Source organism: Psilocybe cubensis, chromosome 5 (genome assembly GCF_017499595.1).
Source record: "Psilocybe cubensis strain MGC-MH-2018 chromosome 5, whole genome shotgun sequence".
NCBI lineage: Eukaryota > Fungi > Basidiomycota > Agaricomycetes > Agaricales > Agrocybaceae > Psilocybe > Psilocybe cubensis.
The window spans coordinates 2573627-2590984 of NC_063003.1; the positions used below are offsets into that span (position 1 = coordinate 2573627).

Sequence of the window (17358 nt, forward strand, 5' to 3'; positions counted from 1 at the left end):
CATCGAAGTATTGTAACGCGGAACTATGTTGCAATCTGGCATGGAAGCTCCAAGACAGGCGTTAATGAAGACGTTACCCACGAGCGTTCGAGAAAGAGAAAGGTAGGCCATAATGTGTTTTTGAGTGCTGATCCGGCCTCAAAGATTACTAGGAGTTGAAAATAGCACGGATGAGTTCCAGAATGTAGAAGAGAATTGCAACGGGTGCTGTTATGCACTATACCTGTGCATCAACATCTTGGGTCTGTTGAAGAAAAGGTAGACCTCTATCTTCCAAAATTCAAACTATTATCATAAATGCTCAAGCAACGAACCGTAGAGCCATAAACCGAAAAAATGAACTTGACCGAGGGAAGAGGTGAGCGGCAGAGTGGAGATGATCCAAAGAAGACTCGAATGTAGAAGAAACCATGGACAGTATGTGCTTGTGAAACCAGCGCATAGGCGTGAGGTCGAGGGGTTACACAATTCAGTTTGTATAAACCGGTCATTGAGTGGTCCGTATAAAGTTAATGAATGTGACATGCCAGAAGGTGGACATAGAAAAATCAGATCGTATCGTGGAAAAGACAGTTCTAAGAAAATGCCTCAATGGATCAGTTGGGTGGAATGTTCAAGAAATGTAAATTAACTCACTCTTGAACATGGTCACGCAACAAACGGGAACGCGATGAAACACGCAAAGGCAAGAAGCAACCAAAACGCTAGAGACGTACCTGAAGAATATCTAACGGCGCAACGCAATGTATTCTTCAACCATGTTGGCGTGTTTGACGAGGGATACGGGCAATCTCAATGCAATCATCACTGCAACAATATTTTGCTCTCATTCATTGCCTCTATGCGCATTCTATACGTTCTTTCAAAACGACATTGATTTTCCATCCCCATAAATACGTTCATGGGTCCTCGTATCCTACAGTCGGTCTTCTTGGGCGGTTAGGGACTATCAAACAGGTGGAAATCAACGTTCGCAACTCGAAAGACGGCATAATGGGCGTACTAGGATATGTAGAGGGTATCATCTCCGCGCGCTTATATCCCATGCTTTCACGGATAGGTGGCACAACCACGGCCATAACAGGGCCAATAGCACCAATAACTACCGAATAAAAGATGACGGGGCTTTCATGGGCTTGACGTTGCTGCAAAACACCGAGTTAGTTAACTGAGCTGATAGATGAGAGCGCTCTGAATAGTTGAACACACAAGATAGCGATATGTATTGCGGAACGGTGAGGCGAAGGCCGACATCGCTGGCGATACTGTCGGTGTTGTTCGTTGGGCAGCAAGTTGAGGAAGGCAGGGTTCTCGGGAAACTACGTTGGGAACCATTGCTTACGTAATTTGTTCGTGAGCAAGTCACTGACTGCATCGCGGGCATCTCTCTTTGTCATTGACCACTACACCCAAAATCCTGTCCGCCATCCTACTACACCACAGTCATTATGTCCATGGAAGAGAGCATTAGCTTGGAGGAGACGAACAAGATTCGTATCTCCTTGGGTCTCAAGCCACTGACTGACGACAAGGCACCAGAGGACAAGGATAAGCAAGCAGAAGACAACTATGCCAAGCTGCGCGAAAAGGAGGCGAAGGAGAGAGAAGCAAAGTGAGTAGTGGCTATTATTATCCAAGGCTATCGAAACTCATTGTATTCCATTCGTACACTTGCAGGAAGATTCAGGATAAAATAGCGAAGTAAGTTTATTTGTCTTTTTAACTTGTTACTATCGCTTCATTGCATTTCCTTCCGGGTTTCTCAGACCCAAATACGAAACGACATAAGAGGACTCCGATGCTCATGTATCTTCCTTCATTAGGGTGCGAAATCGACGAGAACTCAATACAGCACTGAAGGGAGCAACTCTGGGTGATGCAGAAGAGGGCGTAGACGACACTTTGCAATGGATCAAGAGAAACAAGCGTAAAGAGAAAGAATTGGCCAAAAAGCGTCAGCAGGAGTTCGAGAACCGAGACAAGGAAATCCAGCAAGACTATACGGAACGTGAGTTATATCAGTTATGGTGATTGTATTCGCTGTTTGTAACTCTATTTCTCTCAGGCGATCTTGTCGGTCTGAAGGTCAGCCATGACTTCGACGAAATGGACGAAGGAGAAGCTCGGATTCTTACCCTGAAAGATAGTCGGATTCTCGATAACGAAGGTATGTTTGCTTTTTTGAAGGCGTCATCAGTGTCACTTATTTTCCATAGAGGACGAGCTTCAAAATGTGGAAATGGCGGAAGAAGAGAGACGGAAACAGCGACAGGAGCTAAAAATCAAGAAACGGGATTATACAGGGTATGATGACGATGAATTTGGAGAGAACCACCAGGGATTGATGAAACGGTCTATTCTCGCCAAATACGACGAAGACATCGAAGGGCCTCGCAGTACAGTAAGTCCACCCTATAATTTTTGTTCATTTTATCTGAAATTTGCGCAGGAATTCCGATTGGGAAGCTCCACAATCTCGAATAAAGTCTCTCAAGAAGAGAAGAAGCTCCAGACTGCCGCTGCTTTGAATAAGACTCTATTAAATATCGACTACGCCAGTACGTTAATTTTTTTGACCGATATGAGTTTGTGTTTGATAAATTTATTACACAGAGAACATATCCACCGCTGATTATCTCCAAGAAGGCGATGTCGGCTTCAAAAAACCCAAGGTGAGCCAACATGCAGCTACCTTGCCTGATCCACATCCCGATGAATTTTTCGTAGACCAAAAAGAAGCGCCCAAGTCGACGTGTGCCTGCAGACAGCGAATTAGCCAAGGATTCTATGGATGTTGATGAGCCTGCTGCTCCTATGGTACGAAACCTTGATGCCAATTTTGTCGACGACGACGAACTGCAAGCTGCTTTAGCTCGTTCCCGAAAGGCCAAACTCCACAAAACTAAAAAGATCTCCCCAGAAGAGTTGGCGAAGAAAAGTGGGTATCTTCTTTTCATACGTTGCCTGTATGTATGCTGACACAGCTATGAACAGTTGCTGAGGAACGGGCTAAGGAGGAAGAGGAGGAAAAGCAGCTGAGGATTAAGAATGAGGATCCCGACCACGAAGAGGAGGGCGGCTTGACATTTGACGAAACATCGGAGTTCGTGCAGGCCGTTGGAAACAACCCCATTGTCAAACCGAAACCCGAACCCAAAGAGGTCAAGATACCCGCAGCTGCTTCCCAACCTACACGAGTCAAGTCTGAACCACGAGACGTCTCTATGGCCGACGGAGATGTCGCCCTGGATGAGCTGGAGGCCGGAGAAGTTCGTGTCAAGGATGAAGAGGATGATGACTACGACATGGGCATGTTGGACGATATTGAGAATGCCATCAAGCTAACCGAAGCAGAGGAAGAAGCCGCCGCACTGAATGGCACCGCTGTACCAGAAGTCGGTACCTCTGGCGAGCAGTCCTTCAGCACCGGAATGGCTTCTACGCTCGCTATTCTCAGGCAGCAAGGAATTCTCGCCCAGCCTACCGCAGACCAATTGGAGCGAGAGAAAACCCAGAGGCAAAGAGATCTTTGGTTGGCCGATCAACGAAGACGAGTTGCCCAGCGTGAGCTGGAGCGACTGCAATCGCGTGGGGCAAATAAGGATCAGGCACAGAGAGAATACGAGAACCGGCTTCGGGAGCAGCAGGAGGCCCGAGATAATATGGAGGCCTTCAAGAATTATAAGCCAGATGTCAATATCGTCTACTATGACGAATTTGGCCGTGCGCTGTCAGCCAAGGAGGCTTGGAAGGCGCTTTCGCACAAATTCCACGGGAAAGGTTCTGGTAAAATGAAGACGGAGAAACGTTTGAAAAAGATCGCTGAAGAGAAGAAGAAGGAAGCTATGGTCAGCGGTGATACGCCTTTGAGCATGAATAGGGCCTTCCAGTTGAGACAGGAAAAAGCCGGGCAAGCCCATTTCGTCCTGTCCGTCGGAAACAGAGGGTAGGTCTTGAAACCTTTCTAGCTGCTGTTATCAACTAACGATTTTATTTTACTTTTTAGAGCGGTGCCGCAGGCCAGCGAATTTTTGGATGCGCAGCCTCTCGCCAAAGGCAAAACAGAGAAGACCAAAAAGAAGAAGGAAAGCAAGAACGCGCAGAAAGCGGCGGACTCGGGCTTTATGACAGTTCCTGCTCCTCAAGGCAATATGACATCGAATGGTGTCACGCCAGCGACTTCTGCTTCAGCATCTCCTGCACCCAGGGCTGGGTTCTCGCGTATATCCTCGGCGGTTGTGGAGGCTCCTTCCCCAGGTGGATCGTCAGTGCCGTCTGATCGTGTCAAGGTCGCATTTGGCCTTGGGACGAAGAGGAAAGCTGGCGAGGAGGCACAAGGTTCTCCACCTCCCAAGCGGCGTTAATTATTATACCCTCTCTGGTTCCTTGTACTTATTTTATGCGTTTAGTGTGTAATATATTCTGAACTTTCCGGGATGCGGAATCAGCTTATCTGTGTGGGTCATTTCCGCAATTTTTTCTGCCTTGTTTCACAAGAAAGGCGGATTTCCAAAGTCTTTCAAACTCGACTGAACCACTTTGACTTTGGGTTCGCTTTTTTTCTTCCTTGCTATTAAATAATGATACAATGGGAGGCGATGTTAGAGGGTATCAACGCTCTTGATATGTAGGTCTTTAGTGACAGCACAGCGACCTTTGTCTGCTTCACTTCCGCCTGCGAATGCCTTGACCAACGAAGCTTGCCCTTCGTCAATCCTGAACACCTTGTTAGAACGTAGGTTGATAATAGCACGGGAGGAAAATACCATTTGACAGGGTGGGCACTTTTGTCAAGAATTACTTTGACAGTCGTCCATGAAAAGCGTACAATCTTTGGAAACCCAAAGACGGGATCCATGGCCGTTTTCAGCCATGCTTGTGTGTTAGGATCTAATGTTGTGTTAATTTTTATACCGATGAACTGAAAATGAACGAACCTGACGGGTATCCGGATCCAAGACCAGCTGACATCCACGATGGCTCCTCCTTTCCCTCGACCTTTTCTTCAAAATACCATCCTTCGACGCATGCATCTCTTGTCACTTTCGCGGCTACACTGGCCGCGCCCACAATCTTGAACTTGGAGTCGGCCTTTTGCGTCACTGTGAAGCTGATTTCTGGGAATAATGACGAAAGATATTTCTCGTATGTTGTTGTATTGCCCAGCGCATCTACATAGACCTTGTGGTTTGATTAAAACAGTGGTGGCATAGGGGGAAGTCCACAAAGCTTACTTCTGAAAGCACAATGCCTTTGGCTAAGACCTCCCGGATGAGCAGAATCGTGGCCTCTTCGGACTGTTTGTTGAGGTTCACTGGTGGATGACGAAGCATACCGCTGGATATTGCTTGAGGGCTATACGGAGATGATGAATGACAGAATTTCAAAACCGTTTTCAACTCAGAACACACCTAACCACTCGCACAGACCATCCTAGATTTGAAGGATCAGAACTGAGGATGTCAAGCAACCCAGATCGCGTCGCAGAGTTCAGTGTTTTGGAATCTCGACTGAAAGGTTAGCTGGCCATGAACAGTGGAAACGCAATCGGGGCTGTTTACCTGCGAAACCTAACTGCTCCATTTCCTCCTGATACGACACTGGACAATACGCGACTCCGTACACCAAAGGGCCTAGGACCGGCCCTCGTCCTGCTTCGTCCACCCCAAGAATATATGGACCAGCAGCTGTGGGCGTCGGCGAATGATATGTGTACGAACTCTTGAGAGGTGTCGATGGTCCAGGTGCCGAAGGTATTTGCTCAGACATGTTGGCGATGTGATAGTGGTAAGGTTCAAAGGGAACGCGTGACGCGTTTAATCTTTGTTGACGCGTTGTTTGCGCGTAATTTGGCAAGTCCCACGGCTGTACTCTACTAAACCTAGCAAGGACGCATTTCTACCTCCAAAATTGTACACTAATTATACACAATCTAATCCACGCTCTAATGATACAAAACCCTATTCTACCGGTCCGAAATGTCCAGTTGAAGGCTCATACACCCGCAAGACCAAACCCTCTTCCTTAAATATTCTCAAGCGCTCGATATCCTCCGGAGCCATTTCTAGAGCAAAACCGTCCAGCGTGTACATTTTCAAAACCAATCCGAGAGGACGCAAGTCCTTTAATTGGTGGAGTTCCGCTTCACCGTCGTACATCTCTATTACCCGAAGAGGAACCACTCTTTTCTGCGCACATATCACGCTATTGGGGGAAGTGGGAAATGGTTGGAGGCGAGAACGAACCATTTTCGCGAAGCGTCCTGGCGAGCAGGAGATACAGTCGTACAGTGCAATTACGGATAGGTGTGGACACAACACCTGCCCGACGCCCGTGTCTGTGAGCCGATCAAGGATGTCGTCTGTAACGGAGTACATCCCCGGATTGCTCTGGACGGTAAACTCTTTGAGAGTGCCCTGGACAATCTGAAGACACTCAAGGAGGTCTGACTCCGTCAATGGTGGAAAATATAGGTTCAGACTTTGGAGAGGACATCGAGAGCGACGGAGGAAATCGGTGACTGCTCTACCCGGCCAATATCGAAGGTTGAGAATGAGTTCATTGAGTTTCGGCGTCGTGGCCTCTTCGAATATTCTGGATATATTGTAGTCACCGCAAATGATGAAGGAGGTGAGCTCGGGCAGGTGGATTTTAAGATTGGACAAGGTAGGATTCGACAGGCAGATATTGTGGAACGTGAGATGAGTTATGCGTTCAAGCTTCGACATGATCATCAGACACTGGTCGACATGGACACTGGTGTTGAGTGACAAGCGAGTCAGGTTTCCCCAATGCATGCGGAGAGGAGAGGGAGGGAAGTGAGCACTGTTATTCCATGAAAATTCCCGCAGCCTGGGCGCAGTCATCAATACGGAGTTGCACAGTGCTGCAATTTGGAAATCTTCAAGGCCATACGGGGTGATTATCTCAAAGGTCTCCAGAGACGTATAACCGTTGGCGTTGCCGAACTGGAGAGTGACGGGTTGGGGTATATTGATCCTCAGATGCTGAAAACGATGCCCATATGAAGATATGATCCACATCACGCGCTCGGAGCATATATTGTCGTCCTCCACTGACAATGACAGCGGACAGGCTCCTGCTCGGGAAAACCACATGTGAGTGAGAGAAGATGCGTTTCGGCAGTGCACATTGTCGAGAACAAAACAATCGTTGGCAATTTCTAGTGAGCGCCACAGTAGCGGATTCGCGATACACGCATTTCTCCATGCGCTGCAGACATGGGTAAGAAGCAGTGGAGCTTCGTACGGCGATGCACGGATGAATTTATCGCTGGGAAGGCAGTATTCGAATATTTCGGTTAGTATCTCTGGAGGTAGTCGTCGAATTGGAGAGAGCAGAGAGCGCAGGTTGGCAATGGATTTGGTCGTAGCTTCCTCCGACTTGACGAGAGCCCCAGGTAGTCTACCTGGCTTATCATCCTTCGCCTTGCTTCCTATCCTCTTCCTTCTCCGCAAAGGCAAACCACAAAATGCTGTTGTAAACTGTTCGCTTCCTGGCACAGGGTCCAGAACAGAGTCAATTTGGATTGTTATGGACTGGAGGCGCTCCTTGTGGTACTCGAGGGATGAGTTGACTCGAGAGAGCTCATCTTCAGAAAGTCCAATGATGCGCAGCCAAATTCTGGCTTCTTGATCGCTCAAGGGAAGGGTCGACATCGAAAAACCTGGAAAACAACTATTGAGTATCCTTCATGTCAAATGGCGCCCATGTCATCATGGTGGTTGTGGATCAAAAGTGACATTTTCCGAGTCACTAGCACTTCGCTTAGGCAGTGCACTCACCATGTGAAGGAAACGTGATCCAGGGGATTCTTGGCCCATCTAGCCCAATAACGGATGAGAAACTAGATATTGGGTCGCAGTAAAACAGATTCTGGTTTTCTGGCCGTATTTGTTTCTCATGTTCGCAGTCATGTTCGCTACTGACGTTGGGTTTCCTATGATTTGTTGTTATGGTCAATGAATGATATCAAGTGGCCTCTCGACATACATTGTCGTTAATTCAAAAATGGGCATGGATGGTCGGAAATAAGTCGAATTTCAGGCTCATCTGGTATTTATATGATCGGCATGAATGTGTATTCTTCTCGGCGCGATATTAATAAAAAGAAGCCATGGTCTCCCGAGGTCAAGGAGTAACAGCGGAGATGCTACTGCAGACGCCATGAATTGGCCGGGTAACTCACGCATCTCAGCCATCCGCCATTGCATTTAATATTATGACAGGATTTTCTCTGAGGCCCGAACTACTGGGCCTCGTACGCCTCGAGAAGGGAGTGCGCACCATGCTGCCAAGTTTTCTTCGACGAGTGCTGTGAACGTCACCGATATAAACACCATCCGGCATCGTACGATACCTTTCTCAGCCACAGCCGGCCCCTGCGGAGTGGGATTGAGCTGTGGATCTGTAGAGAGTTTTCCAATGACGACTGCGAGGAGCACCACCTGCAGTGTATTTTTACCTGTAGGGCGAGTCGGAACCAATTCAAGTTGACGCTCAGACGTATGTATAGTGGTGCAACCAGGAACTTTCACCTCGAGATAAAATTCGGATATAAAATCCCAGGAGATAGACTTGTTATAGTGTCCGTGTGTGTCAAATTGTGTAAACAGCATCGGTGTTGTTGCGGTTGACATAGAAGTGCCGAGCGTCGGATCGATCTGGTCAAGTGCCATTTATATCATCGAGAGTTTGCTGTGAATTTTCACCCAGGTTTGTCATAATTCCATTATACACAGTAAGTTTGGCGTGGATAAAAGAAGCAAACTTGGGACGGACTTGGCGCAGTCGTACACTTGAAGTTGGTGAAATGCGTCTATGAATATTCGCATACTATACCCCTTCAGACGCGAAAAGTACAATGCTGTCATATGTATTCATGGCCTACGGCCGAAACAGATTTCGAAGTGCTTGAATTACACAGAAGTCGCGAACTGCGATCCTTCGGTGTATCACGGGGGAGCCTGTTTCCGGCCTTTGGATATATCGACTTGACCTTGTTCCAAGTCATCGGAATCGAAGCAATACAGGTGCTTTTGATAGAACTACCAAGGCATGACGTAGTCCAGACTATGCAGGGAGGAAGATCCAAAGAGATGCAGTCCGTATAACTGCAATTGGCAAGTGACACAAACTAGCACAGGAAGATATGGGCCACGTATTGAATGTCGGATATACTGTCGAGCCTTGCCAATGACACGACCTTTGTAGTTTTTGGGCTGCATTAAGCTTAGTGTGGTGAAAGGTGACATCCCTACTAGCCATAAAACCCGATCCTGTGATTCTTATCTCTTTCTGGTTCTGCATGACCAAGTCAGGTGAAACAACCAAACAAAATGGACGAACGATAAGTATTAGGATCACTGTAAATTTGGCTTTACAAATGAAAAGATCGATATGAATACCATGCACATGCATCATGATATGAATTCGTGGCAGGTCCAAAGTGATTCGGAATAAATGAACTTGAAAAGTCTGAAGTCGAGAATTCGAAATCGCCTGAACTTCCGCCCGCCAGAATGAGATAAGACAGGTTGAGAGTCGACTCATTGGTACGTCGTGTTGAAAAAGCCAGAAGTTCGGGTTAAAGACATTGTCAGACCCAAGTCAAACCCCAAATTGAAGACGAGTTGTAGGAGCTCCTCATTGTGGCTCAGTCGTAGGGTTGGTTTAGGGGAGGCCTCGGCAGCCAATAACGCGTGTCGCGTGACTAATCTGTTCGGCAGAAATTCGGCAACACGCGTCGAGACGCGCCAATTAGGGGTCAAAGAAATAGAAATCCACCTATAAGTTAGGAAGATAAATACTTTCAAGCAGGCTTCGAACCATAAACAACAATTCATAATGCTCAGAAAGAGAATCTACACATTATTTTTTTTGTTGGACTCTCTCCATATTTCTTGAATATCTCTGGAATCTGTCCATGGAATTCCAAGTTGGTATAGCCTGTCATCTAGTATGAGTTCTCTAGAGTTAATATTTCATACGTGTGAATTTTTACTAGATGAATTACTGAACTCAACTCTATATAAAGTTGAAAGCGTAATGATTTTCGACTTTGAAAGCCATAAAACTTTGTTGGGTATTAGTTGATAATAAAGAATGAGTACTATGATAGTAATATATCCATTTAGGTTCAGCTTATTGAGTGTACACCTGCTCACATGAAGCCTCTTCCAGAGCCGTCCCTGCCCTCAATATGGGGCGGGACGGGAGGTAATACAGGAATTCAATATTCAATTCCCACGATTGCGGAAGTAGATGAGTCACGAACGCGCTGAGTCACGACTGGGTCACATCTTGTTGATCGCGCTTTCGCCGGGCACCGAGACTTTGCTTCCGAACTTTCTTTTGCTTTCTCCTCGATTGTCTTCCCTGGTAGGACAGTAGAGGATCTTATACTATAACTTCTTGACATAGCTACTAAATGGACGCGGATGAATCAAACATATTTGAGGATGAAGTCATTGCAGACAGTGAAGAAGAGACGGAGCAAAACGAATTAAGAAATCAAGGTGCGTATACACATATTCTTTTCACAATGACTGTATTTACAGTTTTTGGATAGAATATGGGACTTTTCAAAAAGCTTCGTCAATATCAGCATTTACAACGGCAGGGTACCCCCAGCGCGGAACTTTTTCTGCCATCTCCGCATTTTCAGGCGATGCATCTGTACTGGCCCCAAACGACCCTTCTACGATTGAACCCGGCACTTCGTCGAGAGCAGGGGACAAGGAATCAAACACCTCTATAATATCGAATGCAGACTCTTTTCTTGATGGATTGTCTGCCACGATCAACATAGCTGATAGAGCCAAGATGCGGCAGCGTTCCCAGAAACAGGCCGTCTCTGATGTCATAGAGCTCACTTCAGACGAGGACGACGAGTTGATATGGAAGCCTTCGACATCCAAGGAGAAGAAAGCAAAATCCAGCACGAAATCGAAAAGCAAGAAGAAAGAGGTAGTACCTCAGAAAGCAGGTACATCTACCGACACAGATGCTGTATCTGCTCCGAAGACGAAGCCGCGCCCTCGACCGCGTCCGATACCGAAACAGCCAAGGTACGGGGAAGCGGATACGTCGTCGTCATTTGTGCCAGATATTCCTATTGCAACTCCTTCGATGCACACTGCTCAACTTATATCTTCACTACCTCCATCCGACCCCCCACAACACACCGAACCCGAACCACAATATCCTGGTATCACCACCCTCCAGCCATCCTCTCCAAACTCACTCTTCAACGAAGGTGTGTCGATCAGAAACACGGACATGGAAGTAGATGAGCTCGCGTCGGACGTACCCTACCGCAACAATGCAAACTATTTCGATGATGACTACATCTCGCCGAGGAAGATGCCGCCTCCCCCGACCTTTTTTGCGGGATCGTCTTCGTCTTCCATGGGTGGTGGAAAAGGTGATGAGCCTATAACTTTCCTTGTGCCTCAACAGGATATCGTGGATTTGACAATGCTACCTCCTACGATCGCCCCTGCTGTTCAGAAGAAAGAGCCCAAACCGAAGAAACCTAAGAAGAAGAAAGAGGCCGAGCACGATTATGACTATGATTTTGTATCTGCGCCCCTGCCTATTCTCGATGAAGATGATCAGGACGAAGACTTTGATCCCACTGGCGATGGGAATGCCAAAAAGAAGAAGAAAGGGAAAGGGAAGGAGAAAGGGAAGGAAAAGGAGAAACCTGCCAAGAAGAGTAAAGCGAAATCAAAGGCTTCGGATGACTCTACGTCCCCGGGCTCAGGAGGCGCGCAAGTTGAAGTGGTCATTACCTCGAAACCTCCCAAGTCGAAGGGCAAGGGCAAAGCAGCTATAAACGAAGAGGACAAAGAAATGAGGACGGAGCCTCCCCTGGATGGAGGAAACAAAGAATCTTTCAAAAGCCGGGAATTTATTGAGGACTCTGATGAAGATGATCCTATTCGGCTGGTTGGATCTGTGCCCAATCCGCCTTCTCCTCTTGTACCCATCACTCCCGCGGGTCCCTCTAGGACGATAGTCAAAGACACTAAATCCCCCACATCTTTAAAAATCCGTTTACCTGGGACTTCTTCGTCGCGGACGCCTGCTCAGGATCTTGATTCAGATACTGAAATGAAGGAAGCTATACCATCGAAAAGCAAGGGCAATAAGAAACGAAAGACAGTCGTCGATTCCGATGAGGAAGAGGATTTCTATGTGGAAGAGAAAGAGACTCCGGCGAAAGAGGCGACGTCGGCCTCCAAGAAGCGAAAAGTAGATGGATCAGAGAGGAAAGAGAAGTCCAAGTCCAAGTCGAAGAACAAAGGAAAGGGAAAGCAAGTTGTTCTCTCAGATGAAGAGAAAGATATGATGCTTGCAGAGGAGCTGGAAAAGCCGATAGAGCAAAAGAAATCAAAGGAGGGAAGCCCTGGAAAGGATACAGTGGATGATGAAGAAGCAAACCCATTCCAAGATAACCACTCAAACGATTCACCCCCTCTGAAATCCACTCCTGAAGAAGTTGTTAAAGGAGGCAAGGTAAATACCACTTTTCTGCTTGTTTATCTCTGACAAGTTGTAATCTAATCTATACTTCAGGAAAATACCGCGCCCTCTACATCTAGACCCCAACCACAATCTGCGTTCGTCACACCGAGACCATCCAGACCTATACCCGTGAACCGCGACGGTACTACACCTCTATATGCACGATATGAAATAGCACCGCGCCGGAGCAGCCTCCCCATGTCCGAGCTCATTCGGCGAGCGAACTCGATGCCCGGCTCGCCCTTCCCGACGCCGCACCCGACCTCGGCGTCCGCGTCCAAACTGAAGCCGCTCATCGCGCGCACGCCGACCTCCACCGCGTACTCGCCGTACCTCAAGTCCTCCCGCAGCCTATTGTCCAAGATCGCGCCACTGCACCCGAACAGGCGTACCCCGCCCCCGCCCCCACCCCCGCCGCCCCCGAGGAAGAAGAGCAAGAAGGAGATTGAGATGGAGGAGAAGTGGGAGGAGGAAATGATTGAGGAGCTGGGTGGTATGGAGGAGTGGGCGGCGCTGACGGATGCGGAGAGGAGAGAAATGCGTAAAGTGAAGTGGGCGAGGGAGCAGGGTGGGTGGGATGAGTGAAAATGTATTTCCCGACACGCTCGGATATTCGCGCCTCCGAGTCGCGTCAGGACCTCTTTCTCTGGGATAGTTGGGTGAATAGTAAGATGGAACTTTTTGGAAAGAGCTGCGCAGCTGGGATCGCGCTCGCAGAATCATTCTGTGTTCTTTCTTCGAAATGATGACTCTCACCTCGTTTTTGTTGATGCTTCTGTCTTTTTCAGTGTATTATTGCAGCCTTTCTCATGTACAACCTCAGGTATCCGAAGATCGCAGATGGAAGTCTGTCTCTTAACACTTTCTCTAACTTTACAGTTGTAAGAAATTTCGTGCGGAACGCGGTGTAGATCAACGACCAGTGGTGGCCGAGTGACGAAGTGAGGTGGTTGGTGATTGACCGTATGGATTCTGGAAGCTATCGTGTGGTCTTTAAGTTCTTGATTAATGAGAAATGGATTCCTCAGGCTTGCCACTTGTAACAAGACTGTCGAGGTCCTGATGCACCGAGTTGAAACGATTGATGTGATGCGCAAAAATAAAATCAGGTATCTACAAACCTGTCTAGACCTCGTATGATAGGTTGAACCGATTCCTGCAATAACTTCATTCACATGCTTGAGAATATAAGCTTCAGAAGGCCTTTTCGCAAGCGCGTTTGCTGCGAAAGCGAAGGGTATGGGCATAGAAGGGTGATTAGATAACTCGTGTCGATGCTTTTTTTGGATTTAAGCTCAAGTTTTGCACTCAAAAAATCTTCAAATGATAAAAAGTAATGAAATTGGATCCGATAGTAGTCTCCATAAACCCTCACTTTTCGATCGTATAGTATGATCATGATCGAGCGGAAGTATAGTCTAAATAACAAATTATGAATGCGATCATCTGCGATCACCTCCACCCACAAGCGCCCATAAAATTACTCGACAACGCCCATGACGAATTGGAGTTTTTTTAATCAATTGTCGTGATTTAAGGCGCCTAACTAAACCACAGACTTCCCGCTTGTTATTTGAGGTTTTGGTTGCACATAAACATCCATTTGACGCGTATACAAGTGACCACGGTTGGTTTATGTTTTTTTAAATGGTTTCTATAAATAGATTTGCGTTAGTGGTTTAAAGAGTGACCAATCCCTTCCGATATGGAAGGTTACAAGGAATGTATACCAAGGCGAGAAAGAGCTCCTCGGAGGCTATGTCCCATAGTCAGGTTAAGTCTTCGGGCAAAGCCCACTTCATCACTGCTCTTGGCCCGGTCGTCCTCGGACTGTATATAAAAAAGGTGAGCTTTATGTGATATGCACTGCGGGTAAATCCTTCATGACCAAATGGTGGACATAACAATCTCTCAGACTCCTGTATTTAATACAACTGTGTTGAGGCGGCAGGCCTAGGAAACACAAGCGGCGGCTACCATAGCCCAAGGTAAGCGCTTGCAAGCGACTCATGATAACGATGGCCATGGATTTGCGCTCATTATGAATCGCAAAAGCTGCTGGGCGTTGATATTGTTTTAAAGACCTCGATATCAGTGAAATACCCCAATAATCATTTTACTTGGAGGACGCAGTGATTGTATCCTGACCGATACCCGAAAGCCGAACGAGATCTTGTGATCGTCTTAATTTAACGGGTGGCGTTTCCTAATGGTATTTGCCGAGTTGGCGGATCGTTGAATGCAGAGTTGGCCCATCCTATTTCTGCACCATAACTCCTGTAAGATTGGGCTCATCAGGAACCAGCACCCCCTTAGGTAAGCAAAAGTTGGCTTACCTCCGAACCTTTTCAACCCTTCTGCACTCACACTATTCTACATTTTTGAACCACAGATATGTAGGTTATGCTTCTTTGAACACATCTGTGGTTTTTTTTTTCAAAAAAATTTTGATCTCAAGAAGTTATAAAGATTTTAATTTTTTTCCTTTTTTTTTAGTCTAACACGTCAGAAATGGTGTTTTCTCGAGTTTGGGAGATTTTCGAAAATTTGACAATGTTCTTTTGGCCGCTTATATAATGGTACACGTGACCACACGTGACAATAAGTCACGCCTAAGTAATACCTCTCAGACTCATTATGGACTTCCAGAGACTACAATTTGACCTCTGAGGTGTAATTCTATTATTGTGGGCATAAAGGCTAGTAGTAAGGATTGTATATGCACATTTATGAATTTTTTTTTTTTAAACTTTTTGTCTGAAACCATTTTCCGTCAACATAACTTTTGATTTTTTTTTCGAGCTGGATTTTGGCCGCTCTTGGCGCCAAGCCCATTGATTACGTAAGGGTGCTGGTTTCTGATGAGCCCAATCTTAGACCTGTGGTAGAGCCATGGCGAGTCTATATAAAAGCCCGGTGGTTCCTTTTACGATTACCTGCGATACTTTGGTGCCATCTCGTTCATATCCGTGCCCAGAACACGTACTAGCTACATTGTTCTGTGCAGTTTCCTCCCCTGGTACCGGCAGCTAACCCTTGACCCCGCCTTGAAATGTCGTTTACATCATCTCTTCCTTTGCATCAACAACCACAGCAGGGTTTTTCAATGACTCACCGACGAGATCGTTCCAGATTCTGGGGATACCCCAGCGACCATGCTTTTTATCGGACGCATCCTAGTATCATACCACAATGGCCTCCAGATCTATATGACGACATACTGGGCACAGTTCAAAGCGGGAACGACGACATCGTCCTGCAGAAGAAAGCGAATCCAGCCATCAAAATACCTATAAGCAAGAGGGGGGCACTACAGAGATTTACAGAAATGCCAATAGACATTCTATACGAGGTGGGTCATATTTGTCCCGTTCTGGAACTATAATCGGAGAGCAGGTGGTTGGTTGGTGTTGGGCCAATGCCTAGATCGTGTATCTGCATGTGCCGCCGGACTCCCACCTCTGTCAACCATCGCATTGAATAACGTGTCTGCTTCATCTTCAAGCCCTCTTTGCTAACCGCGATCTCACAGATATTCGGTTATCTTCACCCGATGGACGTTCTCAACCTCTCCCGCACGACCAAAAGTCTCAGAAGCGTGCTTCTCGCACGGCATGCTCGCGGGGTGTGGAGGTCTGCACTTGGGAGCGTTCGTGCGCTGCCTTCGTGTCCCCCCGACATGACGGAGCCAGAATACGCGAGTTTGGCATTCGATGACTGGTGTCAGGTAAGCTCACGTCCGTTCAAGGTGGAATTGGCACTACTTTTAATGGTTGGCCAAAAACACCATATGTGATCGCGTGCTCATAGAACTCCTCTGATATCTTTCCCTTTTTATCAGTTATGCTTAAAGCGCAACACGGAATCGATATCATGGCTATGTCGTGTTAGATACTGCAAGAGTTGTATGAAGAAACGGTGAGTTCTCCCACTCCAAATCTAAACCACATAAAGTACTTTGCTCACAAACCATGCTCTATAAATAGATGTATTTCAGAAGAAGAACTGATGTACCGCATTCCGAAGGGATTGTCTATCGAAAAACCCGAAACCATCTTCCCATACACCACGCTGGAAAATAATGGTCAGTACTCAAGGTCCTGTATTAGCCGTTGATGAAATTCACAAGTGCTTTATTTTTGGTTTAGGATACCTACCTAGCGACGACGAAAACGAACATCCACTGTACTTCCTTCCAGCTGCTCTGAAATACATCAAAGAGCTAGAAGAGATAGCGCATGCTCATGACACAGACGCGTTCGACAGATGGCGGGTAGAAAAGAACAAAGCTCAATGCAAGCGGATTACAGTGAGCACAAGCCTTCCTTACACAATCCGCTGACATTTTGAGCTTATCGATTTGTTGCAACCTAGCACGCTGCGCTGTTTGAGTTCTGGAATACTCATTGGGCATTCAGACGATCGGCGCGATCGCTCCCTTCAAATCTCACGGAAGTAGCGCTTATAGTCTTCCTGACTATACTACTGATATATCTGTGGAGAGAAACGCTCTTCACAGTTCAACCTGGTGTAAATTAACGGAACATACGGAGCCTCTGGGCTCCGTTAAGAGGTTCCGTTCCGCTGCACTTAGTGTTGTAGATACCCGGCTTGGACCTGTCCACCGTATACTGTCAATGCCAATGCCAACGCCCTTCAAATAAAAATGAAATCCGCAACCATGTTGTCCCTTCCACCATTCGACAATGACAGTTGAACAAAATCAAGCTTGGATTAGACGCATTGGGATCTAATCAACTGGAAATCTCCAATGACGTCCAACAATTACGAGTCCATTGAAGGATC

General features: G+C 46.8%; 6 protein-coding genes across 6 annotated transcripts; 3 read left to right on the plus strand and 3 right to left on the minus strand.

The window, feature by feature from the left end:
- Positions 1 to 899: 899 nt before the first annotated feature.
- On the minus strand, positions 900 to 1254 carry JR316_0006266 (NADH-ubiquinone oxidoreductase 9.5 kDa subunit; the record flags this gene model as incomplete). Its single annotated transcript, XM_047892015.1, has 3 exons — positions 900 to 946; positions 1004 to 1145; positions 1210 to 1254. The coding sequence occupies 3 exons, from the start codon at positions 1252 to 1254 to the stop codon at positions 900 to 902; spliced, it is 234 nt and encodes a 77-aa protein (XP_047749364.1).
- Positions 1255 to 1448: 194 nt separating this feature from the next.
- JR316_0006267 (U4/U6.U5 tri-snRNP-associated protein 1) lies at positions 1449 to 4364 on the plus strand (the record flags this gene model as incomplete). Its single annotated transcript, XM_047892016.1, has 10 exons — positions 1449 to 1612; positions 1678 to 1701; positions 1824 to 2008; positions 2066 to 2167; positions 2217 to 2401; positions 2450 to 2558; positions 2614 to 2672; positions 2728 to 2938; positions 2995 to 3946; positions 4007 to 4364. The coding sequence occupies 10 exons, from the start codon at positions 1449 to 1451 to the stop codon at positions 4362 to 4364; spliced, it is 2349 nt and encodes a 782-aa protein (XP_047749365.1).
- A 237-nt stretch (positions 4365 to 4601) lies between these two features.
- JR316_0006268 (Ribonuclease H2 subunit A) lies at positions 4602 to 5769 on the minus strand (the record flags this gene model as incomplete). Its single annotated transcript, XM_047892017.1, has 6 exons — positions 4602 to 4716; positions 4767 to 4890; positions 4938 to 5181; positions 5235 to 5355; positions 5412 to 5505; positions 5562 to 5769. 6 exons carry the CDS (start codon positions 5767 to 5769, stop codon positions 4602 to 4604), a joined length of 906 nt encoding a protein of 301 aa, XP_047749366.1.
- A 191-nt stretch (positions 5770 to 5960) lies between these two features.
- On the minus strand, positions 5961 to 7679 carry JR316_0006269 (uncharacterized protein; the record flags this gene model as incomplete). Its single annotated transcript, XM_047892018.1, has 1 exon — positions 5961 to 7679. The coding sequence occupies one exon, from the start codon at positions 7677 to 7679 to the stop codon at positions 5961 to 5963; it is 1719 nt and encodes a 572-aa protein (XP_047749367.1).
- A 2771-nt stretch (positions 7680 to 10450) lies between these two features.
- JR316_0006270 (uncharacterized protein) lies at positions 10451 to 13137 on the plus strand (the record flags this gene model as incomplete). Its single annotated transcript, XM_047892019.1, has 3 exons — positions 10451 to 10538; positions 10592 to 12543; positions 12604 to 13137. 3 exons carry the CDS (start codon positions 10451 to 10453, stop codon positions 13135 to 13137), a joined length of 2574 nt encoding a protein of 857 aa, XP_047749368.1.
- Positions 13138 to 15658: 2521 nt separating this feature from the next.
- JR316_0006271 (uncharacterized protein) lies at positions 15659 to 16861 on the plus strand (the record flags this gene model as incomplete). Its single annotated transcript, XM_047892020.1, has 5 exons — positions 15659 to 15904; positions 16085 to 16279; positions 16394 to 16470; positions 16539 to 16636; positions 16701 to 16861. Coding segments are annotated over 5 exons (777 nt in total), but the record flags the coding sequence as incomplete, so codon positions are not given.
- Between the last annotated feature and the right edge of the window lie 497 nt (positions 16862 to 17358).